Source organism: Armigeres subalbatus, chromosome 2 (assembly GCF_024139115.2).
Source record: "Armigeres subalbatus isolate Guangzhou_Male chromosome 2, GZ_Asu_2, whole genome shotgun sequence".
In the NCBI taxonomy this organism is placed as follows: Eukaryota; Metazoa; Arthropoda; class Insecta; order Diptera; family Culicidae; genus Armigeres; species Armigeres subalbatus.
Genome location: NC_085140.1, coordinates 175,363,894 through 175,391,287, shown reverse-complemented (window position 1 = coordinate 175,391,287; position 27,394 = coordinate 175,363,894). Strand labels below are relative to the sequence as shown.

Genomic DNA, 27,394 nt, shown 5'->3' with positions numbered 1-27,394 from the left:
CCGCAGTACCCCTTTTTCCCCAATGCATACGTGGTGAATTTTTCTGTTTTTTTTTTATTTACGAGACATTTACGAACGATCGAAATTTTGCGGACTTTCATCCGAAAAAACGTGGGCGATTCTGTTTGTTTTCGCTAGATAATCCAGACGATTTGTTTGTTTCGGTCCAGTCCTGGGTTTCAGATGTTCTTCGGTTATAGTTTCATCGGTTTTGCGCGAGAATTCATTGTCCGGAGTGATTTAACAAGCTGTGCATTCATCGGGGTTGGGGAGGGGGGGGGCTGGTCAAGGAAAATCAAAATTGCGAGGATCTAAAGCAGGCGGGTGCTAAGGTGACAAATATTTGTTGCCTCAAATCAAGCGAATGCCGACGGCACTAACACTACGCCGTAGTGTATGAAAAATAAACACTGCAGTGAGTTAGAATGTTCTGAAACGCACAAAGTTTGGATAATGCCAGAAACAACTGTTTCTGCTCAGCACAGAGTTTCTTCTACCAACATACTTATTTATCTGCATATTTCGCGCGTACGGAATAAAGTGAAAACACTACATTTTTTTAGATTTGGTGTATTTTTGTTCGTTGCAATCTTTAATTTAATATGTGCTTTCAACACCACTCTCTCTTGTAAAAATGGTAAACAATACAAATTTTCACAAATACCACGACAATTTATGTAAGTATATGAGCATTTTGACATTGGAGTATAAATTTATGCGCCAAATAAGAGGGTACTGTCATACTTGCCAAACTCCATATGAAAAAAATTCGTTGTCCCCCCTCTGATCTAAAGCGATTCCATACACGCACAGCTGAAAGTATGCTCTTTTGGGCAGAAATACACTCTTTTGCGGGAGAATGGGACTACCCACAAAAGGAGTAAAATTTGATGCATAAAAAGGATATGTTTTACACACTTTCCTGTTTTTATGCATAAATTTTAATCATTTATGAATAAACTATAGTCATAATTGTGCATAATATTTATTCCTTTTTGTGTGTAGTCCCATTCTCCCACGAAAGAGCGTAGTTTGAAGTCATAATTGAATACTTTATAGTCAAAAGAGCATACTTCAAAGTCTTTTGTGTGTAAACTTTTTTAGCAGTGTATCGACTGACATGGAAATACAGAAAGCAACATTCGGAATGGAACCCACGATATGGAAAAGCACCGCTATTATTGGTCTTTCTATTGGTACCGTCGAGATGACCGGTTTGACTATTGATCTTGTAAGTGATTAGAAACCCATATGTAGAAATACAAGAATCTAGATAGATAATATTTTTAATACCTATTTCTAGGTATTTCCAACAGCCATTACTCCCAATAAAATCGTGCAATAACAATCCTATTCGACTAAATGCTGATGTCATATTAGAAATTTGGAGACAGTACTCGTCGATAGCAAATCCTTCCGCACGCGATGGCATATGAGCAAGTCAAACCACCTTCCTTTTGCCAGTGGAGATATATCAGCTTCCACACTGATATTCTTCCCTCCACCTTCATACGGGAGCTTGGCAGAAGGAAGGTCGTGTGATATGTGCCATCACAAATATTGCCCTCCGCTCGCTTTCAAATCGACTTCTATAAAAACATTCTTCATGCTTGCCGTATCCTAACGGAACTATCAATTCTATACTTTCGCCTATAATTCTATCATGAACATGTACGTCCAAGTTTGGAAGATGATATTAGCATTTCCATATCATTGTAAATCGTTTAACTTCACGTAGAAGTAACACACACGAAATCATTAATTTAGTGTACATTATATGGTGAAGTATCATTATCAACTATTCCTAAAAAAGAACTGAACCTTTCGCGAATTAGTTGACGTGACAAGTTAAAATCAAAAAGAGATGCAACTCTGTTGAATAGTCTATGAAGACCGCCGATAGCACCGAACATACCGTAGTTCGTTCGATGCATAGGAGCCCCGAACATCGAACTATTCCTAAGGGATCGGGGTTGCACGTGGTAGTTAATTTGTTCCAGAAGGGCACTCGAGTCGTCCTTGTAGTAGATCTGCTATCAGTAATGCCCTCGTTGTGCTTCGGCGGACGGAAAGGGGTTTCAGATCAATCAAATGGCAACGGCTTTCATAGCTTGGAAGACGGAAGGGGTTTTGCCACGGTAATCTGCGCAATGCGAATCTCAGAAAACGACGCTGGACGGATTCAATTCTTTCGGCGCCATTATTATAGTGTGGAGACCAGACGACCGAGCAGTACTCCAGAACGGAACGAGTCAGGCAACAGTACAACGACTTTAGACAATAAATGTCCGTGAATTCTTTGGCAATCCTGAAGATGAAACCTAAAACCTTTGATGCTTTGCTGAAAACGTAGGAAACATGCTGCTTAGGCTGAGAACCATTCAACCGATTCGTTTAACTTTTAGTTAAAATTTGACAGTTCGGTGGTTATTTCGCCGTGGTTAAAAATAACCCTGCTCCGGAGCATGGTTATATTTGACAGTTCGATAGTTAAACTTTGTTCGCGAGAAAATTGGCGCCAAATCCATTTCGTTCCGAATAACTATCAATCTGTCAAAACTCAAATGGGTCGGCTTCGGAGTAAAATTTTAACCACGATGGGAAAATAACCATCGAAGTGTCAAATTTTAACTAAAAGTTAAATGAATCGGTGGAATGGTTCACATCCTTAAAGGTGAGTTTTGAGTCTAGAATAACTCCCAGATCCATAACTTGATTGACTCGTTCAAGTTCTGTGTCATACAAGATATACTTGTGAATTATTGTTTCCCTTTTCCGCGAGAAAGAGATTACCGAACATTTATATGGGTTAACATCCATTCGGTTAAGCACGCACCAACTTGCAAAGGCATCCAGTTGGCGTTGAAGAGAGTGACAGTCTTCAATGGAACAAATTCGGAGATACAGTTTGAGGTCGTCTGCATAGCAGAGCCGTGGTCCTTTGATTGTTAGAATGGCGTCGTTGAAATAGATCAGAAAGATCAGTGGTTCCAGGTGACTACCCTGAGGAAAAATGGTTCGACTGATGATCTCCAATAACCACGGTTAAATACGACTGAAACCATTGCAAGAGAGAACCATTGATTCCGAGACAATCCAGTTTAGCAATAGCTATGCGATGATTCAATTTGTCAAAGGCTGTTGTTAGGTCGGTATAAATAACTTCCGTTTGAGTGCGATCCACCACGCTGCTGTTGATGTAGGAGGTGAGGCCCAAAAGATTTGTTGCCGTGGTACTTTCAGTCATATACCCATGTTGGTCGTCACTAATGTATGGTTTACCTTGAGCTAGTAGAGGTTTCATGATGAAAAGCTCGAGCAACTTGGCAACAGCAGACAGAGAGGTGATACCACGGTAATTGGCAACATCCCGTCTGTTACCTTTCTTGTTAACAGGGAACATGTATGTGCGCTATCTTCCAACAAGACGGAAAAATTCCTGACGTAATCGAAAGTTGGAAAACATGGACTAACGGAGTAATAATGCCATCGATGTGCGTTTTCAGAAATACGGAAGGAATTCCATCTGGTCCGGGATTGTAGGATGCTTTCAGTTTCAATGCACAGCTTCGCGAACTATTTCAACATTGATATCAACCATGCTCATAGCTTGGCCGGAGATAGGAACGGAGCTCATAGCATTTCGTATTTGGTCTTCAGATAATCTTTAATTGCTGAAAACACTGGCGAATTTTTCTGCAAACAGTCTACTGATGTCCTGAGAGTTAGACGCCAAAATTCCGTTAAGCGTCATTCGCGAAGGAAGGCCAGATTCATTACGTTGCTCTTCTACGTACTTCCAGAACTTTTTAGGATGTGTTTTCAGCTTCCTTTGCAGTCCATGCTGATACTGCGAGAAGCAACTTTTGGCAGTCCGTTTGTATTCGTGATTGATTTGTGCATAGTGCCGTTTCAGTGACAATGTACGGTACTTTGAGAACTTCCTTAACGCTGCTCTTTTATACGACTTCAGTCGTCGCAGACCACTTGTTTGCCACGGTGCATGGGGAGGGTTATGCTTCACTATTTTGGGAACATGTCTGTCAACCTTTGGAGTTCAGTGTAGGACCTGTGCTGAAACCTTTCAGCACATCCTGAACCACCTTAGACTGCTAGGTCGCAATGCCCCGCCAGCCTTTGGTGACATAGTGCAATCTGCCAAATAGTATACTGATAAGACAAAATCTTGTGTATATGTAAAATGTAATAATCTACAACATGTAGCTTTTGTCAAATCACACCAGTGATTATTGATTGTTTCACTAACCCTTTCTATATCATTGCTAGGTATCAAATGGAATTATATTTCATAAGAAGTAAATTTAAGATTGGATACTTTAATTATTGATTGTGCTAATTTACATCATTCTGTTTTAGAAAGAGTTGAATGCATGTCATTGCATATCATAATTAAGGTTATACTCAGCTTTTGGGATGTCCGCCTCCAACTTGTTGTCCAGATTGTGGTTTCTTCGGTTTCTTCAACAGGATGTCGCTTGAAATAGAGTTAGTGAAACATAGATGGCCACATAACCATTTGTGGCCAGAGTAATTAGTTAATTGTGCTAAATGGGGTGAAGTATACAAATAATAATATTACAAACATCACAATAAATATCAAAAAAATAAAATAAAATGGAATGGGGGCAGGCTGGTGAGTAGGTAATGAGTCCGGATTGAAGAATAAAGGAGGAAAGTGTTGTCCGCTTCGGGCTCTAGTAACTGCTATAGAACCTATTTATTAGAGAATAGTTGATTGTAGAAAGAGAAACGGCTGTATTTATAGACATGATAGATGGTCAGGCAGTTTGGAATTGATATGATAGAGTCTATAATTGTTTGGAAACTTTTGAGATAAGTTCGTGGTACGTGCAGTTTGGGATTAGTATGATCACGTTGGTGTAACCCTTAAACGCCATAATCCATTCAGTTCATGTTTTGATGGTCGTTAACTCGGTTCTCATTGCGCGCGCGCTAAAGAAAATCTAGGCGAATTTTCCGATTTTTCGCGATCGCGGCGGTCGTAACCTCTCTGTGCTAGTTCATAAAGTACCGCAGAAGTGATCCACAGTGAAGGTTTAACTAAATTCGGTGCAAAAACATTCGAAAACGCGAGTTTATTCTGTGCTCCACGTGCCTCGAGAAACAAAACAACAAGTAACGGGTGACGTTATTTCGTTCACTCTTTTGGCAGTGTGGGTTGCGGTGTGCCAGAAGGAAACTTTCTAAAAAAAAAGTGGTGCTAAGTTTTCGAAAATACGGAAAAACATCAAGTAGTCAACTGACGCATAAGGTGTACTACAGTGTGTCCCGCAAGTGTCTGAGCACAGTGTGGAACAAAATTTTGTGAACACCAACGGAAATATCGACGTAAAGACATACGTGCATTAGGTGCGAATACTCTTGTGAACGATATCCGTCCCGTTCTGCCAGCATGGCGCTGGCGAACGGCCAACACATCCGCCCGGGTGACCCAGGGGATCCCGGTGGTAGCAGCAACTGGATCAACGGAGATTTCACTGGACCACGCCTACCGGACCACCGTTTATGGACCCCGATGGTACCGCAGGCCCCCTGCAGTACCTCAGGATGGAGGCAACCAATGGCCCAATGCCACAAGACCCCTTCTTGTTAAGGTTTTCCGTCGAAAAATTCCTGGGAACCCCCATCGACGGAGCCTTCAAGGAGAATCGTGGCATGAGCTACGTCCTGAAAATACGCAGCAAGGCACAGTACGAAAAGTTATGCACGATGCAGAAGTTGCACGATGGTACAGTCATCCATGTTTCCGCACACCCCCAACTAAATAAAAGGCAATGCGTTGTGACAAACTTCGATTCCGTCGGCTTAAAGGACGATTATCTCCAGAAGCAGCTGGCGCCTCAAGGCATCATGGAGGTTCGGCGCATCCAACGTCGCATGCCTGGCGGTAATTTCGAAAACACGGCTACGATTATCCTTACGATCGCTGGAACAGTCATTCCCCCACATATCGACTTTGGCTACACAAGATGCAGAACCCGCAACTACTATCCGTCCCCGATGCTGTGCTTCCGATGCTGGGAGTACGGTCACACCGGCAAGAGATGCACACATCCATCCGGAAAATGCAGTCAAGTGCACGAAGAGGATCGTGAATTGGTCCCAGAACAAACCCCATCTACCGACCAGGCCTCTTCCCCCGCAACTGTCGCACAGGTACAACGTTCCGAACGATCGCCCTGCACAAACCCGACCTACTGTAAATTGTGCAAGACCGATCAACACGCAGTATCAAGCCGTAAGTGCCCGGTATACGAAAAGGAGGTTGCTATCCAACATCTCCGTGTGGATCTCGGCATCTCGTACCCACAAGCCCGCCGGGAACACGAAATTCGAATCGGAGCCACCAACCGGAATCCAAATGCGTACGCCAATGTAGTCGCCAACAGCAAGGACACCGAAATCGGAGAACTGAAAGCCATGGTCGCACAGCTCCTTGCCGATTCCAAGGCCAAGGACAAAAGGATTGCGGAAATGGAGAAAGCACTTCACCACAAAAGCGTCGGCGACCGAATGGACAAAGTAAAGGAGCACGGAACAATCGAGGAGTTGGTTAGGCAGATTGCTGAACTTTCAACCACAGTGAAGAAACTGCAGACTGACCTTGAAAAACGGGATGAATTGATTGTGAGGAAGGATAAGACGATCAGGAGGCTGATCAATCAGGCTGACTCCATTGCCCCGCTGCTACTATGTCTGATGACAGTAATCGCGCTCTCATCTCACAATTCACCATCCCTGAAACGCCGCAGTCCAGACAAGGTATCGCGCCTACAACCGTAGAGAGCATAGAAAAATGGTTCGAAAAACACATGTCCGAAACGAACGAAGCCACCGCACCAGCAAAAGGAAAGAAGAAAAAGGCGAAGTCTCAAAAGAAGAAAACTTCAAAATGCGAAATTTATTCTGACGAAGACACTACGTCCACTTCCTCTCATCAATCGAAACGGACACGATCGACTACCAAATCCACCACCAGCCACGACTCCACCGGCTCCCCCAACGCTAAGCGAAAGGCGAAAGCTAATAGCTCCGCGGAGTCGATGGATCTCACCGTTTAAATTCGAACCAATCGCTGCTCAGTCGCCCTAAAAATCTAAGTGATTCAAGCAAGTGAACCCATTTTACTCTTCTCTTCACCCCTCCAGAGAATTTCACCACGCCAATGGTACAGGAAATGACTGAGCAAGCTACCTCTACATCCAGATGTCCAACCCCCATGTCAAACCCTGACGAAGAAAGTGCCGTAGGTAGCCGAGGCGCCGGCCGACCAGACGTCTTTGCCCAACTGGAACGGCCGGGTCGACTTCGACGCCTGCCGGACGAAGATGGCAAACAGCCGAAGATCCCAACAAACCCCCCCAGTAGCCTTGGCCCCCTCAGTGCGGAAGTCATTGCCTCACCGGAACTGGGGAACACCCCTTGGCGCTGGGGGCAAGTTGGAAGCGGGACGCATAGAGGGTTTCACTCCCTATCCCCCGATGAGCTTCAAGAAACAGGATTTGCAAGATCGGCCCAGCACTGGGTGAAGCTCGGGACGCTCATTCCCCCGAAGGACGCCGCTAGGATCAAGCATGGGTTTTCGCAAGACCAACCATCGAATCGCCGCACGCCCAACACCGTAGCACCATTCTTTGTTACTTCTGACATCAATAACGGCAAGCTAACTACCCATAATAGCTCCGTACGGGCATCGTCTTCTGCAGGTGACACGCTGTTACCTGTCACGAGGGAAGCTCCGCCTTGCTCGGATCCCGACATGAATCTCTCTACCCCGAGCTCCGAAGGGACTACCCACAACATTCCCAGACCGCACCTGAGGAGGAATCCATACCGAAACTGTCGCAATCTTTTGACACCGGCGCCCGCAGCGTCTCCCTTTGCTCCTCTTTCACACGAAGAGGCAACGGATGCGAACGTCTACGATGTCCTACACAAAACTCGCTACGGACCAACAGCAGTGATCAAGCCTGGCAACTCCAAGACTTGTACTAGAGATCCAGTAACCCCAGTACCAGCTGTACCCTTCAAACCCAGTAGCGCACCTGTCGGGGGGCTACAGGGGCCTACACTCAACATTTTTCCCGCAGCTCCTTCACCTCTGCCAGTAGTGGGTCCTCCACCAGGGCCTGCGCTCGGTGGAGCTCTGTCGGGGTCTGCCAACGGTGCGACGTCTCGCGCCCAATCAACTTTCGCAATCCAGTGGAACATGAACGGCTTCTTCCACAATATCGCGGATCTGGAAATTCTGGTACAGAAATATCAGCCAGCGGTACTCGCTCTTCAAGAGACGCATAGGGCCACACCATCCGCCATGAATAACACCATGGGTCGCAAGTTCCGATGGCACACCATCACCGGAGCGAACATTTTCCAGTCCGCTGCCATTGGAATTGCCGCGGAACTTCCAGCTCAGCCAATCAGCATTAAATCGGACATTCCGGTCATCGCCGTCCGAATATCATGGCCATTTCCGCTCTCGGTAGTATCATGGTACTTACCCAATGGAAAGTCGGACAACTTCCGAAACCGTATTGAAACAGTGCTGGATCAAATCCCCCAGCCAATGCTAGTCCTTGGTGACGTAAACGGACACCACAAAGCTTGGGGCAGCCGACGCTCCAACGCTAGAGGTACCACCATCACCAGCATTGCCAGCGAGAGGAACCTGACGATCATGAACGACGGTTCATCCACTTTCTCTCGTGGCCAAACAGACACCGCTATTGACGTCTCGCTTTGCACAGCCTCTGTGACAAGCCGCTTTATGTGGTGCGTGGAAGACGATCCCATGGGAAGCGATCACCTCCCTATTCGATTAGAACTGGCCAATACCATCACTCCAAAAACTACCAGGCGCCCCCGATGGCGCTTTGCCGAAGCCAACTAGCCGGAATTCCAGCTAGTACTTGAGGAGGAACTTGACCGCCAGCCATCCATCTCGATCGAGGACCTCTCCATAAGGATACAAAATGCTGCGTCGGATACAATCCCGAAGGCATCTCCCAATGCGGGTCGTCGAGCCCTGTACTGGTGGAGTGAAAAAACCAGGCAAGTGGTAAAAGCTCGTAGGAAGGCGCTGAGAGCCAACAAAAGGGCCAAAAGGAAAATGCCAGAAGATCACCCGGATAGGACACAAATTCTAGAATTCTACCGAGCAGCTCGCAACGCATGCCGCAAAACCATCCAGGAGGCTAAGGCCAGTGGCTGGACGGAATTTCTGGACGAGATGAATCCCAACCTCTCGTCTTCAGAGCTCTGGAGGAGAATAAACTGCATCCAGGGCAAAAGGCGCATGAATGGTATGGCCCTAAAAATAAACGGCGTTACCTGTAGGGACCAAGCCATTATTGCCGACGCGCTAGCTGACCATTTTCAAGATCTCTCATCCTTCAGGCGCTATCCCGCTCGTTTCTTGAGCCGGCACCCTGCACCAGAACAGGCAATCAAGAATTTCGTAGTGCCTCACGACCCGACGAAGGTTTTCAACCGTCCCTTCTCCATGGAGGAGCTGGAATTCGCCCTACAGAACGCGAAAGGGGAATCAACAGGACCAGATGAGCTGGGTTACCCAATGCTTAAAAGGCTCCCCCCAGCGGGAAAGCAGCACTTCTGCAAGGGATGAACAAAGAGTGGCTGCAGGCAACACTTCCAGAAGGCTGAAAACACAGTTACGTGATCCCCATCCCTAAAGGCACCGGTTCCGCCAACGAAGTCGGCAACTACCGTCCAATCGCTTTGACCAGTTGTGTGGCAAAGGTGATGGAGAGGATGGTGAACCGCAGACTTCAGACAGCATGCTTTCCGGCCTGGCCTTGGCACTGGGACGTACCTGGCTTCCCTTGGCCAGATCTTGGACGACTGCTTGAAGGATGGCGAGCATGTTGAGCTTGCATTTCTTGATCTGGCGAAAGCCTACAATCGGGCGTGGACTACGGGGATCCTGAAGAAACTCAAGAAATGGGGCATTACTGGAAATATGCTGGCTTTTCTGCGGAATTTCCTAGATGGACGAACGAACCAGGTACTGGTGGGAAACCACAAGTCCAAAGTGGTGCAGGAAGAAACCGGAGTCCCGCAAGTATCGGTAATTGCAGTTACGTTGTTCCTCGTGGCGATGAGCGGCGTCTTCTTGGTGCTTCCAAAAGGGGTGTTTATTCTAGTATATGCTGATGATATTCTCCTGATCGTCACCGGTAAGCACCCCAGGAGCATTAGGAGGAAACTACAAGCAGCAGTGACAGCAATCGCCAGTTGGGCCCAAGATGTAGGTTTCGACATTGCAGCAGGTAAGTGTGCCAGGCTTCACATCTGTGACTTGAGGCATACACCACCGCGTGAGCCCATCAAAATCGCAGGTAACCCGATCCCTACTAAGAAGACCTTAAAAGTTCTCGGAGTGACACTCGACCGGTACCTAACATTTCGACCTCACTTCGAGAGGATTAGGGAGGCATGTAGGACTCGGATTAATTTACTACGGGCAATCACTAATAAACGAACCAGGAGTGACCGAGACATACGGAGGCGTGTGGCGGACACTATTATCAATAGCCGCCTAATGTATGGATCGGAGATCACGAGCAGGGCCTTCGACGAAATGGTGCAAAAACTCTCCCCGACCTATAACGCGGCCATCCGGACAATCTCTGGGCTTCTCCCATCAACTCCAGCCCTTGCAGCCTGCGCGGAAACTGGAGTATTACCATTCCGATCCAAACTAGCAGCGACAATCGGATGCAGAGCAGTTGGATTCCTGGAACGTACATGGGGAAATGGGCAAGCTTGCTTCCTTCAAACCCAAGCAAACCTTGCCCTAAACGCGGTGGCCAAATCTAAGCTTCCCCCGGTGGCTGAGGTTCACCGAGTAGGACCGGGAAGCTGGAAGGCCAAAATCCCAACCATCGACTGGGCAATCAAGGCGCAGCTGCGGAAGGGTACCAGCCCAACTCGAGCCAAAGCAGTCTTCAGTGAAAGGATCCGAAACAAATACCAAGACGCGGAGATTCGGTACTCTGACGGATCTAAGGCTAATGGTTCGGTGGGGATCGGTGCCTTCGGTTCAGATCTGCAGATACACCTGAGACTTCCCGACCAGTGTACGGTCTACTCAGCCGAAGCAGCGGCCTTATCCAAGGCAGCATCTGATACAAATGCGGCATCCACTTTGATTGTTTCAGATTCAGCGAGCGCCCTGTTGGCTCTGGAAACACCCAGAACAAAACACCCGTGGATCCAAGCCACACAGGAGCTCGTGCAAGCTGCTGACAGCAACATCACCTTTCTATGGGTACCCGGCCACGCCGGAATCCGCGGAAACGAGGAGGCGGATAAGCTGGCCAACTTGGGAAGAACCAGCGCCTATCTCACGCGAGAGGTTCCTGGGCCCGATGCCAGAAATGAAATAAGGAGGACAGTAAAATATTCATGGGAAACAGAGTGGTGGGGAAACCGCTCCTTGTTCCTGCGGAAAATTAAGGGAGAGACCAGAGCATGGGAGGATCGAGCGGACTGGAGAGAACAACGCGCATTGTCCCGGCTTCGGACGGGCCACTCCAGGCTGAGCAATGACTTCTCCGGCCAGGGTCCGTTCCACCGGATGTGTGACACCTGTCAAGTAAGGAACAGCAGCGAGCATGTACTGTGTGAGTGCCCCCTCTATGAGGCCCCTAGGTCGCGGTACCCGATTGGTAGTATAAGGGATGCACTATCCAACGACCCGGCATACGAGACAGCAACTATCCGCTTCTTGAAAGATGCAGACATCTACAAGGACATCTAACAAGAAACCCGGATCACACACACGACCCACGCTAACGAAAAATGGACATCGATATACACTGGAAACAACGAAATTACTACAATTGTACACCGAACAAAGCAAACTAACTAGGAACGGCAAAAGATAAACACCTAACATGGAACCACCACGAATTAAAAGATATTGACAAGGCACGAAACCACGGACTAGCTGAAAATGACAGTGACTGACAGCGAAGGTTGAGCCCTTCTGGCCCCTCCTTTTTTTTTCCTCTCTTTTTCCAGAGGTGAACCAGTCAAGAGCTGAAAGCCTCTTTAATAAAGAAGAAAAAAAACCCTTATAGCCTATTCAGATTACGCCCATTAATGACATAATAATTCTAGAGTGCTTTGAGAATAGGTCGTATGTGCAAAAGAGAGTCTCTCTTTGCCTCCATTCTCTTTCGATTATTACAGATCTATAATAAAGTTTACTTCAGATTTCTTAGCAGATATCTAAAGATTATAGCTTTGTCTAGCGTTCTGAAGTGAAAATGTGGCAAAATATGCAAAACTAGCTTATGTACAAGCGAAAGAGAGCGTGAACAAAGAGAGCCTCTCTTTTGCACATACGACCTATTCTCAAAGCAATCTAGAATTGAAGTTTCAGGGTAAATACGCTTTATGATGTCATTATTTACGTAATATTCCATACATTTTGCGCTGTCAAAAGATAACCGCTAAAAAGAATTTATTAATTATTACGAGAGAGCTTTCGTTCTAACTGGGATGCAGGGAGAAATTCAACAAAACAAAACTGACAAGCGTTACGCTCTCTTTGCCAGAGAGAAAATTCTCTCTGTTTTCATTTCGTTTCGTAGTTGACAGTCATGCTCTTTCTGTCGCAGCAGGGTCGAATGCATGTTAGATGGAAATCTCGCTTAACTTTTCAAAAGGACCTAAGTAACATTTTTTTCATGAATTAATTTGAGTACTGCAAACAGAAGCTTTCATGTTTTTCTGTTGATTGCGCTATTCAAATTAATTCATGAAAAAAGTGTTACTTAGGTCCTTTTGAAAAGTTAAGCGAGAAATCTTCTGAGCGCTGAAGAATAACTCGGATTGTGATGGTTTTGTGGAAAGCATTTTATATGATGAAAAATAATGATGATGTTTATTTATTCTCCACTTATTCAACATGAATTGTTTAAAAAACAGATGCTCTCTAGAATTAACATGAAGTATTTAACTTAAACCTAGATTTAATAGAACAAATCGAATAAATTTTCAAAGTTCAAGGGCCAATGCGGAAGAGGATTTAAAACGTAGGAAAAGTTGTAAAACGAATATATTTGATGAATAAACATGATTTCATAAATTGTTTCAATTCTGCTCCTTGAATGGCTTAATATACTTTGGATTTCAACATTTTTCACGTGGGACAACTGTACGTTTTGAATGGGATGTATATATAAAGTAGAATAACCTTAAATAAAACATGGATTGGTAATGCATTAATTCATCCAAAATCCAGTTTAAATTATATCACATTCACACGATTCGATTTTGTTAGAAGCTGTATCATTGATTGTCGAGTAGAACGCAATGGTTCAGTTTCCATTTTTGAAAAAAAAATTAAATTGCTGAGTTGCCCTTCATACATGGAGATACTGGTGGAAATACATTTTAGTTCGATAATATTTCTTGAAAATTGGTCCAATCGTCCTTTTTTTTATTTATTTGTGAGAATTCCCAAAAGTATCTAAATTTTTCTATCAAATCTCCGTTCGATCATAAGGTTGGTATCGAGTTCAAAAGAAATTCCTTTTTCTATCCCAATCCCATGTTAAATTCCGTTTACTGAATTGGTAAAGTAAAAAATTGACATGAAATTTCTTCAACAGTATCCACCTGAAAGGAACAAAAATCAAAAAAGGAATTTGTAGGGTTCCTACGCAAACTAATGGGAGCAGTCACTTTACTTTTGGAAAAATAGTCTGCTCGATTATTCCGCAAGTAAAAGTGACATTTTGCTCCATGCAGATTAGTTGTCAAAATTATGCTTGGTAATATCACAGAGAACAGACATGGAGGCTCGAACAAAATTTCTTGCAAAACATGTGTAAACAAACACACCGAACCTCAACGCCAACGACGTCGACATTGCAACTCACAATCTCATTTTGGCAACACGATGGCGCTGGTTGCTCTTGCGTGCATAACGACACTAGCGCACAGTGGCATTTTTTGATGACGCTAGCGCTGATTATGCACTGGATAACGGCGACATTCCAAAGTTATTCAAAATGAACAGTAAAAAGTTATCACAACATGGCGAGTGCAGCTTCAACGTCTGTTCTCTGTGGTAATATTGAACAAAATTCCGTAACCTCTCTACTATTTAAGTGGATACTGGGCTATAGTACAGAATCAAAATACTTTTTAAACTTAAAAATAAATTGAGGAATAGTCTGATTCCTCGAAGAACGGCGCACCCAACTAATGAATATAGCTTCGCTCATTATCCTTAATGAGAGCTTCAAATATTCTTCAAAAATCCCTTTTCATATTTTTTTTATATTTTTTTCGTAGATACTTTGTTCAGAAAAAAATGTTCGATTGTCGCCACACAAATGCTTGATTTCGCAAATTAAATTTTAAAACTCTCCTTGAATTCAACCCTGTATTAGCGTGCAAATGAGGAAACATGGAAACGTCAAGATATATAATCTTGCTGCAGTCTGAACACCTCGTAATAATTGGATACCCTCTCACTTAACAAAGTCATAAATAGCCCAATCTGAATAGGCTAGATTAAACGCGCAAGCCGATTTTTTTAGAAATCGCCGGAAATATTTTTAACGTAAATAACCATTGAAATCATTAACATTAAACGTATTTTCGGTTTGTTGTTTTAAAACAACATTGCGCATTTAAGGGTTAAATTAGGAAATTTAAAATAGAAAAGGAGGGAGCAGGAGGGGTGGGGGAGCAAATACCTAACCATTTGACGCAGAGAAATAAAAATGATTATACTGAATTAAAATAAATCAAATTAATTTTACACTTTTAGTCAAACTTGAGTTAAAAATGTGTTCCAACCGAATTAAGTAATATTATGGGTACTGATCACCTACACTCTGAGAAAAATGTATACTAATTAGATTAAAACTCATTCTAATTGGCTATTCGCCTGGTTGACCCCGATTTGGTATAAGTACCACATAAACGAGCTTAGTTTAACTTCAAGTTATTATGATCTAGCATACTTTGAGGCCAGTTATTTTTTACTGTAGATAGATTCTGCAATGAAATGTGTTGTTTTGATTTGAAGAATGAGGAGAATAACGAAAATAAATAAAATATACAAAGCGTTTTATTATCTTAAACCTAAGAGAACATGGTGTAATTAATTAGGGTAAAGTGCCCAATAGTGAACCCTTCAGCCATTTTTGCATTATTACAGCACAATGTAAACACTTTGCTATGAAATTCCATAAGGAGAACCTACCTTACAGTTCTATGATTTGATTACATGCATTGTAAATGTTGTGGAAAGTAAAATTAGATTACTTTTTTTAAATTCTTTAAAAAATAAACACGAGAGTGTCCATTATAGGAATATTTTGGGGGGTCCATAATAGGGAAGAAGAACGTCCCGAAACGAAACATGAAAATCAAATGAAGTGTCGACTATAGGGAACCAATTTCCTATTATGGACCCCCAGGGGGTCTACTATAGGGCGAATTCAGTCAGACTTCAAAATGTTAATTTCAACGAATAACGTCATGTATTTAAGTGTTTTATGTATGGATCATGAAGAGGTAATGCAGAACTTGTTATAAGATATCAAGCAGAATTAATATGTTGAAAATTTCTACTATTTAAGATAGGAAGAGCACAATTCTGCTACTAGGGGGTCCACTATTGGGCATTTTACCCTAATTATTATTGTCAGCATGCCGGTGACTATCGTGATTAATTCGTAATAACATTTATGATTAAATTACAATAAAAGTCATCTTCGCCAAATAGTGAGTAAGAAATTCTAGCACTACAAATTGTGTGCATGCAGCAGCTGATGTCTTGTTTGGTTTTTTTCAAGCTATTTCCCTCGGGCCATAATTTGTCAATCCACTTTGAATTCCTCCAGCATGCACGCCTTGATTTTCACTCGGGATTTCCATAATTGAAATCTTCCTGGAACCATAACCAATATTTACAAGTTAATATAATAATAATGCATTTTTATATTGAAGAGGTCATACCATCTCAGAAGAATGGGAACTTACCACTTAAAGAAGTGTTTTTCATTTCCATGTCCGTAAGGCAGTCCAACTTGTAGTAGCCATATTCGACGGATCGGCGAATACAGACAATGTGTGCATCTCAGCACTTCCGCACTTCACCATTTCCGTTTGACAATCTTTTAAAATTAGGTAAACTTGCGGTGTTCTGCTTTCTATACACCATTAATTTTGTGCGTCCTCGCGGCAAACTTTGAAGGTACGGAAGAGCAATTAAAAAAATCGCGGTATCTCTCGGAACAGTTTCCACTTGTGCAAAAATAGTCGCGTGCCAATCACAAAGAATACATAGAAGCATATTTGGGGACAAATCTACCTTAGATTAAGTTTTAACGTTATACTAATGACACACTGGTGGTACAAGTACCATGGTACAAGAATCTTGAAATGAGTACCATACCAATTATTGTCTTTATCAAAGATAGTCTTGGAAAAATTTTCTTGTTCTCTTGTACCATGGTACAAGTACCACAGGTGTGTCTTTAGTATTAGGTAGTATAAAATTTAATTAATCCATCGTTTAAATTGAAAAAATGTCAATATAGGTTAAATTTTATTCTTAGGGTCTGTTCAAATATTACGTAACGCAATAGGGGGTGGGGGGTTGTTTTATTTTTGTTACGATTTATTACGCAAAATATAGGGGGTGGGGGTCCTTCGAGAAATTGTTACGCGTAACAATTGAGAAAAAATATTTAAATTTTTCAAAAAATAGTTATTGTCGTCAAAATAGCATAAAATACACAAAAAATAATAATTTATTGTATCGTGGTTCAAATTCTACCAAAAACAAGATTTTTCAAAAAAAATGTATTTGTTACGCGTTAAGCCCCAAACGCAATACAACGGAACGGCGACGGAAACGGAAAATTTGACAGTTAGCCCATATATTTTCTGTCAAATTTGCCGTTTCCGTCGCCGTTCCGTTATATTGCGTTTGGGGCTTTACGCATAGGGGTAGGGGTAGTTCTAAATTTTGTTACAGATTGTTACGAGGGGGCGGGGGGTTCCTAAAAACAACGTTTTTCGCGTTACGTAATATTTGAGCAGACCCTTATTGCGCTTTTTGCACTTTATAAGAGTTTTGCGAGATTTTTTTCTCACAGTCATCTTTTTCTCACACTCAATACACTCAAAAAAGTTTGATTTTCCGTGTATAATATTTGTGTGTGAGTGCTCAATCTTAGAGTCCTATAAGAAGAGTAACGTCATGTGCCACGTTTGACAGGTCTCCTGCTCGTTTGGAACGCGCATTTGTATGAAACTGACAGACGATTCTGTTCCAATTCTGACACTTGACGACACTGTTATTATAGTCACTGTACTCAATCTGAAAACAAATAGACGTCAATAATCATGGCGGGAATCGATTTAGTGTACACGCTTACATGTGACTAACCAGTAATGGGTTATAATTGGGTAAATTTCAGTAACAAAATCGATCAACCTGAAAATGAAAGTGAGTGTGAGAAAAGAAGCGGGCAAATCACAATTTACACATAACTCTTCAAATTGGTGAAATCGGCAATACATCAATTTTCTTTATTTCTGAGTGTATATGAACTAAACCACGATGACGTCACGCGTCGATTTTCAGTAAGAAGAAAACCTCATCTGAGGGCAAAGTTTACGAAAAATGAACATCAACGTGAACATCCGGTGAACTAAAAGCTCCGAATTCACTCAAATGTTCATCGGCCCGCAGCGGATGTCATTTTTTCGAGCGAAAAGAAGAAGAAAGAAGACGCTCGTGGTTAAGTCCATGCTACTAAATAAAGATCGTGATCAGGGTTGCCACATTTAAATCTGTATTTTTGCCCAAGAATATCTTTATATCTGTATCTCAAGTCAAAAAATCTGTATTGCAAATCTGTATCTGTAGTTTTGAAAAGATAAAGTCCGGAAATACTATGCGTAACTGCAAGTCAGACATGTAAATATTTAGCATTTTTTTCCCGCAATTCTTTCCAAGGATGGCAAATAAAGGAATACAAGAAACAATGTTTGCTTTTTCAAGGTTTTATATTTGATCATTTACGTGGCATGTTTACGAATAACATATGCCACGGATCCAATATAGCCATATGCAGAACAACTTTATTTGATTAATATTCAGCCACACATAATAGAAGCACTTATAAACTGTTTCAAAGCATTTCAGATATGATATTATTATAGATATTATTTTAGAGCATTTTCCATAACCACATGTATTAAAATATAATCTGAACATTTTCCGGAGCATAATCTGATCGATTTTCAAAATTATTGATCTGCATGAATTGCCAATTAAGAACGAAACCTTCCAGAGACCACGTGTTCTGTATTTTTAAATTGAAATTTATTTAATCTTTAAATGGTTCTTAATAAGATAATTTTAGATTAGCATAAAAGTAATTTACAATAAATTTTGGTACTAATATCTTCAAGAAATCTGTAAAATCTGTAAATTTTCCAAAAATCTGTATATCTGTATATACAGATTCTTGGTCACAGCCTTACCTCAAAAATCTGTAAAATACAGAAAAATCTGTATATCTCGGGTACTTATTCAAAAGGACGTATGTGATTTTGTAAACAAAGATTCAAATGTCGATTTATCGAAGCTGATAGTACTCCCACGCAAACCATCACCACAGGCAGGTAGGGGAAGCCTTCGGCTACCTGTTGGTGGTGTTGGTTTGCGTGGGAGTGCCATCAGATTGGACAAATCGACGTTTGAATCTTTGTTTACGAAATCACATACGTCCTTTTGAATAAGTACCCAAGATATGTGGCAACCCTGATCGTGATTAAAATTGAGGCTGGTATTGTTATTGCTCATCAAAATATACAGTTAAACCTCCATGAGTCGATGTTCTATGACTCGATATCGACTCATGGAAGCAAATTATGCCATATTAAAAAATATTTTCTGGGCTACTGTGATGGTCCCTTCAAACAGCTTCCCGAGGATTTTCTATTCCACATCTCGATATTTCCATGAGTCGATGGTCCTTTCAATATCGACTCATGGAGGTTTGACTGTAATATTATTCTAGATATTCAGAAGATATTGTAGTTACCAGATAAAGATTATCGCTGCGGTTCCCTTTGTTCTGCTGTCCGAAACATGTGTGGTACCTAACTGTCAAATCAAAGTATGTATGTATTTATAAAGTAATGTATTTTTCCTTCATTGACATTTAGATCCCCTATCCTCGCCAGCAAAAGATGTTCCGAACAGCGACGACAGCGACATTGTTTATCTTGTAACTAAAATATCTTTTAGATATTCTCTTAAGTATAAAAACTCAATCCTAACTGTCCCGAAACTGCTTTCACCATACTGCCGCCCCAAGAACTATCTACCAAAAGATTTGAGAACTAGAATTAATTATTAACAAGTCCAGCCTTTATATAAAATTATTTGTTCAAGCAAAGGCGTCATAGATTCGGGAACGACATCGCAATAAACGATACGGGACAACTATGCTCCACACGACAGTGCAACAATGCACCGAATCAGGGACCTCCTAAACTGTTCTATACAACGCTGAGTTTTACCCTATCTTGCATTATGTGATGCTGAAAATAAACAAAATAAAAACAATCAAACAAAAATTAAATATTCAAGCTAAATTTTACTATTTTGGTCGAGCATAGGTCAGCCTTCTGACACCCGCGTTGAAAAATGTGTTCCATGCGTGCTCCCCACATAAAATAATAACGTGTGCTAATCACTAATGATACTAAAAGATTTAAATCTCGCGCTTAGTTTCATAGGGGCGTAACTGTATTGATCAATTTCTCTTAATCGATTTTATATTTTGTTAATAATTCAATTGTTTCAAAAGCTACAACCCTGATTATTGATTCTGGTGCAAGATACAATCATCCTTTATCACACCAAACCATTAAATCATCGCCAAACTAGCGCAATTTGCCACAATAATAAAAAGAAAATATCGACGAAGAGAAATCGATCAATACAGTTACGCCCCTATGAAACTATGGGCCCTCCTTAGCCGTGCGGCGGTAAGACGCGCGGCTACAAAGCAAGACCATGCTGAGGGTGGCTGGGTTCGATTACCGGTGCCGGTCTAAACAGTTTTCGGATTGGAAATTGTCTCGACTTTCCTGGGCATAAAAGTATCATCGTGTTAGCCTCATGATAATGGAAATTAGAAATGGAATTAGGTATTGTTCCCGCTTATCATTTTAGCACCGCCAGGGGGAACTTGGCCTGTACCCACTGCACTTTTCTTTCTCTTTCCACAAACAATTACTATCATTTGTGATATTTCAACGGAATCTTCAATTGGGAATTCCGAACAGTCAGACAATCAATGTAGTTAGATTGCCAGGTAATATGTGCACATTTAGCACAGGTGATGCATCACAATCGTGTATATACAGGAGTATATGCACTATAAGATGCAATTGACCGGAAGATTAGATAAGCATTTCCCCCATGCTTATAAGTACCTATGCTAAAAAAGGCTATCATTTTTTTAAAATAATTATATTCCAAATGCGGTAAGACGCGCGGCTACAAAGCAAGACCATGCTGAGGGTGGCTGGGTTCGATTCCCGGTGCCGGTCTAGGCAATTTTCGGATTGGAAATTGTCTCGACTTCCCTGGGCATAAAAGTATCATCGTGTTAGCCTCATGATATACGAATGCAAAAATGGTAACTTGGCTTAGAAACCTCGCAGTTAATAACTGTGGAAGTGCTTAATGAACACTAAGCTGCGAGGCGGCTCTGCCCCAGTGTGGGGATGTAATGCCAATAGGAAGAAGAAGATATTCCAAATTATAGAAATTATCCGCGAGATGAATAATTTCCGCGAAATGCACCATTCCGCAGAATGTCGCACTCCGCGAAATGGGTTTCCGCGAAATGGAATTCCGCGGAATGACATTCCACAATTTGTCATACACTCAGCTCAAACCTTTGTAGGGGTATGTATGTGGTTTCCATATTCTATAATTCGATGATTCCCTGTGAGGTTAAGGAGGCTGTGAGGTTATCGATTCTAAATATGTTCATACTTAAATCTGTATAGTTATAATTTGCTCTTTTTATTATCTTATGATGACTTACCGTTAGCGTTATGTTCCTGCTTGTTTCGCGCTTTAGATTTATTTCGTTTTTCTCCAGATAAAACTTCCTCACTAACTTTTCGTTTCTTTGCTGATTCAGTAGCATTTGGTGCATCTGTTTGGACTGCACCACCTTCGGAAGCTTCAGCCGTGCGTTTCTGTTTCCTTTTTCTTTCTCCGGATTCGCCAGCTCGTTTTTCAATGGCTTCATTTGTCCAGGCTTTTGGAAGATGTATCAGCGATTTTATTGTTTCAGTTGAGTTTGTGTGATCAATGTCAATCCGATCTTTCAGCTTGCTCAACAAATTGACTTTGGTCTGAGTGAGACAAAAAAATCATAAATTATATTCGGATTTGATCTCCCTACTTTTGAAATACTTACCATGCCAGCAATTGACATTCCGTTACGAATTTTATTTATTGTCTGTTTTTCTAAATCAAGTGCTTCGCGAAGATCATTCAGTGCGCTCGAGTACAACATCGCATACACCTCTTCGGCATTTGATTGAATTTCAATTGTCTCTAATTCGCTCTTCCCAACCTCAGCGAGTGTGCCCTATAAAAAACACTTAATTAAAAACACTCTATAAAGACCCACAATAATTTTAAATTACATTAAATTTCTTCCTCTCTTCATCGATCAGCATGGTAATAGAAGTTCCTCGGTTTCCTGCTCGACCCGTACGACCAATCCGATGGATGTAAGTGTTGATGTGTCTAGGCATATCATATGATATTACCACATCGATGTCATCTATGTCAATTCCTCGTGCAAGTGCATCCGTACAAATAATTCTGAAATCGATTTCCGTTATTTAGCTTCTCTACAGCATGGTAGATTAATGTTAATACAAAGAAAACAGGCACAAGTTGAAAAAATGGTTATCAATTTTTGGATGTTTCAAATCATCTTCGTTAAAATTCAATACTATTCCCCAGCAATGTTGTATCAAAGATATACCACCATTATGCCCGATCCTGTTCAACTTGCCTCAGTATTCGTTCAATGAACATTGGACAAAACTTACCCGTTAACTTTTCCCAGTGCGAATCGATTTAGCACGCCTTTTCTAGTGGCTGGGTTCAGCGAAGAAGACCATTCTTCAACAATCAACTCATTGCCGAACATTTTCTGCAGGACAAAGGACAGCCGATGGGATGCATCGATTGAATTGGTGAAACACAGAAACCGTCTGTAGTTATTTTCCTTCAGCAATGCGAACAAAGTCAACGGTTTTATTTTGTACTGAGTCATACATACAAGCTCGCGTAGCTCCAGTGGTGTTGCGTACTGTCCAATAAATTTACCACGCTTTTCGTCGTTGTTGGCATGTTGTTTCTCGAGAGCTGCCAAACGTTTCGCAGGATCTGCCACGGCAGTGAACAACTTTGGATGAAATAGTCTAAAGGTTTGAAGTTTCTCTGGATCTTGACTAAGCGTAGCGGAGAATAATAATTTGTGTGGCTGGCGTGGCTTGTCGAAAAGTTCTGTTTGGGACAGCTGACCCGCTGCCCTACCCAGAAGATACTCATCCGATTCATCTTTGACGTGTTTATTAAGGTGATACAACCAATCGTTTTGAATTTGATCCATCACACGATCCGCTTCATCAATGATCAAAAAACGAAGATTCTTTAACGTGAAGCCTTTGGTTGAGTGCAGATGCTCCACCAATCGTCCAGCCGTAGTCACCACTATGTCTACTTTGGATATGTATTCTCCATTGAACTGATCAACCAACTTAGTTTGTTCAACGCTGAAAACTTGCTTACGGGATAGCAATAGAGGGCGTAGTTTGGTGCCTTTGCAAAGTTTGTCAAAGACCCCGAAGACCTGATCAGCCAACTCTTTCACCGGTAAGATAACCAATGCCCGTACTGCTGGTGAAATTCTCTTCATCAGGAGTTGAACGACCGGAATTGCAAAGGCAAGAGTTTTTCCACTACCAGTCGGTGATGATATACACACATCCCTGGGCCAGAATGGGGCCGGTTTCCGATGGGCTTCCAAAATCCAAGGAATAACCGTTTCCTGAACAGGAAACAGTCTTCTGTAGCCCATTTCCTTCAAATTGTTTCGCAAATGCGCATCCAGAGATAACATTTTCTTTATGGACTTTCCTTTCTTGCTTAGATCGCTGTCAATGATGGTGGGATGGGACAACCACGGGGGAAGCACATCATCAACCTGTTTCTGTTTTCTGAAACGGTTATCGCCTAGAACGACAAATTTGGATGGTTCGTCCTCGCGCAAGGAATCATGCTTGACGACATCATCCGTGTCCTCACTTGGAACAGGAAGTTCCTCTTCAAATAATTCTTCCGGTTCAACTAGTTGAGTTACCTCTTCATTCAACCCATTACTGTCAACTTGGTTGCTCTCTAGTTCTTGAGGTGGTTGTTCTATCCGCTTAGCTTTGCTTTTGCGCGATTGAAGACGATGTAAAATCAACGTTTCTTGTTCGGCTTCATCTTCGACGCTGAGCTTATTTTCATCAAACCTGTAGAATCAATTAAAGGAAATATTTCAGAAGATCAAATTATATTACAAAAAAAAATTACCTATTAACCGCAAACAATTCCATATTAAATTTTGTTTAAAAAAAAACTTTTGACAATGATAAGTCCAACGTGCGTTTGTTTGTTTTGTTTGCGCACGTGTGTTTGTTTGTTTTCATAACACAAACAGGTGTTCGCTGAAAATACCATGTTGTTAATGCTATAAAAATAAATTTGAGACCACGGAAATCTACGTACGCTCGTTTTCATTTTACTCGAAAAACTTTCACTCCAGCGCCTTCTGGTGACGATGTCATACGAAACATACTTTCGTGTAACATGCTCGCAAGATGGTGGCAGAGGAGTTGAGCGATGGATTTTTCAGAAAAATGTTCAAGCTGTTACGTCTGTTTGTCTGTGGTGTGATGTTCACCGCAATATTACTGACATCAATATATCCATACTTTCCCCTTTCCAACATTGAAGAAAAAATTTCATCAGTATTTCCTGTGAAATTTAGCTGAATCCAAAATACGTATTAATAAAAATGCGCCAAAAATGTGCCAAATTATTTAATGCTTTAAAAAATGCACAAATGCGCTTCAAATGCGAATGAAATTGTAATGCGTTTAAAAATGCATCAGTGCGTTAAGAAATGCTCGTTTGTATAAAATACATAATGCCTTGTAATGCAACAATTCGTTAGAAAATACGTTTTTTTACGAAGTGCGCTTAACCACAGATAACAGACATTGAAGCTAGAACAAATTTTATTGAAAATCCTGTGTAAACTTTTGAATTGATATACACTGAGATGAAATCACCATTATATTTTATGTGCGGGAATCATATAAAAAAGATTCGATTGGAGCTACCACGACTTTATGTGCAGCATTTGAAATCCTTTTATCAACAAGGAAATTCAATAACCAACTACATACAATATAAAGGTGATCTATTTATATGCCATTGAATTGCCAATGAATTTTATGTGCAATGGTTGATAGTTGATAATTATCAATACTTGCACATAAAACTCAATAGCAAACTATAATAGATATTTTTCTGTTCTACTGTTGATGGCTGGATGAAATTTTTCTCTGGTGGCAAAATGTAAGCGAATTAAACTGAATATCTACATTATCTACTAATAAATTTTCACTTTTCAGTGTTATTCCGATTCCTGTCGTGCGTGTACTGTGGATTTACAGTTTCACCTGCATCAGTGTTGCTTATCGAGTTCTGGTTCCGAAATTATAAAATGCCAAACTGGTATCGCGAGAAAAATGGCTTCCGGAATACGCCTTCTATCGGGGATAGAATCAACGCCGCTTCCAAAAAGAGGATTCTCGTTGCATCATGCAAACCGGGACACCTTTGAATTCCTTGTTTCTGGCCGGTTTCTGGAGGACATTTTCATTAGCTGCTGGATCTGTACGCCGAGTCAATTCCAGACAATCTGCCTAGCGAATCATCGCCACCGCCACATTCCGGAGGGAACATTGATATCTGGAAAAGACGAATATCAATAATAATTCCCCACCGAATACACATCATCACGGATACATTCTCTCACGATGGAAATTACGGCACCAACCCCGCTATCAGCGCAGCTGCCGTCCTACAATTCTACGTCATCACCTCCTTTGGGGCCAATTCCTTCCCTCACCCCTGGCAGCCCTCCCCACATTCGCACTCACACTATTCACCGTCCGGACCTTGAAGATGCTTTGTGAACTATCAAGTTTTTTTTTCTTCTTGTTGGTGGTGTAAATTTATGAAAATTGTCTTGGAAATTTTACTGCGATCATTCTTCTTGTAGAAAATAAAAAAAAAACTGTTATAAAATTAAATTTTGGTTTTTTATATTGTTTTATAATTGAGAATTAACTAAACAGAATACATTTGGTTTATGCAGCAGGCCACACGAATAATATTTGCAGCTGCATTTATAATATATTAGAAAAGCTAATTAAATTATATTAGATGTGTATTTATTTTATGTGTGCATTGCACATAAAATCTAAGAACCACAAAATTGTCTAGTTTTATGTGCGCGATTAATAAAAAATATTTGCAAAGCTTGATTGTTGCAAAAATCTATGCGCTGCACATAAAATGTAGATGGTAATTAAGCTCAGTGTACGTTGGCCCACTACTGCCATCTACTCAACTGATTGCGGCAGTACCTAAGGATGCAGCTGAATTACAACCGTCGAACGCAGCCAATGCATTTGACAGCCGCAATCGGGCTGCGTTTTCAATAACAATGATTCTTGCGCCATCTCCAATCGATTGCCAAACGCGGTCCCAATCTATATCTATTAAAACCAATCTATGTATGTATGTTCGCTAACTACTTCTGAACCACTTGACCGACTTCAACCAAATTTGGTACACACATTCTCTATCCTCAGTCAGAAGTTAACAAAGGAGGTGGGATAGTAGTTTGCAAAAGGGGAGCGGTGGTGGGAGGGGTTTTGTTTAGAAAACGAACAATTCTGTGTAACTTTCAATTCCCAGGACCGATTTCAACCAAATTTTGTTCACATATTCACTACGAGAAGGTGATCATACGGGATGGGATTTGATAAAGAGGGAGGGGTCTGGAGGAAGGGGTTTTGTTCAGAAAATAAGCAATTCAAAGTAAATTATGAACCCCTGTACCGATTTCAACCAAATTTGGTACACACATTCTATATCATAAGGATAAGATAACAAAGGGGGTGGGATGGTCATTGGGAAAAAGGGGAGGGTATAGGGGGAGGTGTTGTCTTTGGAAAACGAGCAATTCAGTGTAACTCCCAACCCCCAGGACCAATTCCAACCAGATTTGCTACAAACATTCTCTATTTTTGAAGACGTTATTGAGAAGGTAGAAGGGCCATAGAATTCTATATATCAGAGCATTGATGAATAAAGCCTCCAACGAATGATTAAATTTGATATGATTGAATCATTCAACTCTATGATTAAAGATTATGATTAATGATTTATTTATTTTCATATTTTTATCGATATTGATAAATGGTTAAATTAATCTTCTCTTCTTATATATATATAAAAACCAATCTATGTATGTATGTTCGCTAACTACTTCTGAACCACTTGGCCGATTTCAACCAAATTTGGTACAGACATTCTCTATCCTCAGAGGAAGTTAACAAAGGGGTGGGATGGTCATGTAGAAAAGGGGGTGGGGTGGTGGGAGGGGTTTTGTTCAGAAAACGAACAATTCTGTGTAACTTTCAACTCCCAGGACCGATTTCAACCAAATTTTGTACACATATTCACTACGAGGAGGTAATCATATGGGAGGGGATTTGGGAAAGGGGGAGGGGTCTGGAGGGAGGGGTTTTGTTTAGAAAACGGGCAATTCAAAGTAAATCATGAACCCCTGTACCGATTTCAACCAAATTTGGTACACACATTCTACATCATAAGGAAAAGATAACAAAGGGGATGGGATGGTCATTGGAAAAAAGGGAGGGTATAGGGGAGGTGTTGTCTTTGGAAAACGAGCAACTCAGTGTAACTCCCAACCCCAGGACCGATTTCAATCAAATTTTGTACACATATTCACTATGAGGAGCCGATCGTACGGGAGGGAAATTTGGATAAGGGGGTAGCGGTCTGAAGGGAGGGTATTGTTCAGAAAACGGGCAATTTAGTGTAACTTCTGAACCCCTGTACCGATTTCAACCAAATTTGGTACACACA

The 27,394-nt window shown here is 41.6% G+C and overlaps 1 protein-coding gene across 2 annotated transcripts; it reads right to left on the bottom strand.

Annotated features, from left to right (window-relative positions):
- Nucleotides 1-4,466: 4,466 nt before the first annotated feature.
- On the bottom strand, nt 4,467-23,871 carry LOC134211250 (probable ATP-dependent RNA helicase Dbp73D). 2 transcript variants are annotated; one of them, XM_062687955.1, is made up of 6 exons: nt 23,738-23,871; nt 22,204-23,676; nt 21,790-21,970; nt 21,558-21,731; nt 21,177-21,492; nt 4,467-4,495 (listed from the first exon to the last, which is right to left on the bottom strand). In XM_062687955.1, exons 1-6 carry the CDS (start codon nt 23,758-23,760, stop codon nt 4,482-4,484), a joined length of 2,181 nt encoding a protein of 726 aa, XP_062543939.1. In that variant the 5' UTR covers nt 23,761-23,871; the 3' UTR covers nt 4,467-4,481. The 2 variants fall into 2 exon arrangements, with proteins under 2 accessions (XP_062543939.1, XP_062543937.1); XM_062687953.1 differs by lacking the exon at nt 4,467-4,495 and adding an exon at nt 19,622-19,656.
- Between the last annotated feature and the right edge of the window lie 3,523 nt (nt 23,872-27,394).

Excerpts from the sequence above, each read along its gene's own strand:
- LOC134211250 (XM_062687953.1), bottom strand. The coding sequence starts at position 23,760 with ATGGAATTGTTTGCGGTTAATAG. Across the intron at positions 23,677-23,737 it reads GAATTGTTTGCGGTTAATAG|GTTTGATGAAAATAAGCTCA; the intron begins GTAATTTTTTTT and ends TTGATTCTACAG. Across the intron at positions 21,493-21,557 it reads GAATGTCAATTGCTGGCATG|ACCAAAGTCAATTTGTTGAG; the intron begins GTAAGTATTTCA and ends TGTCTCACTCAG.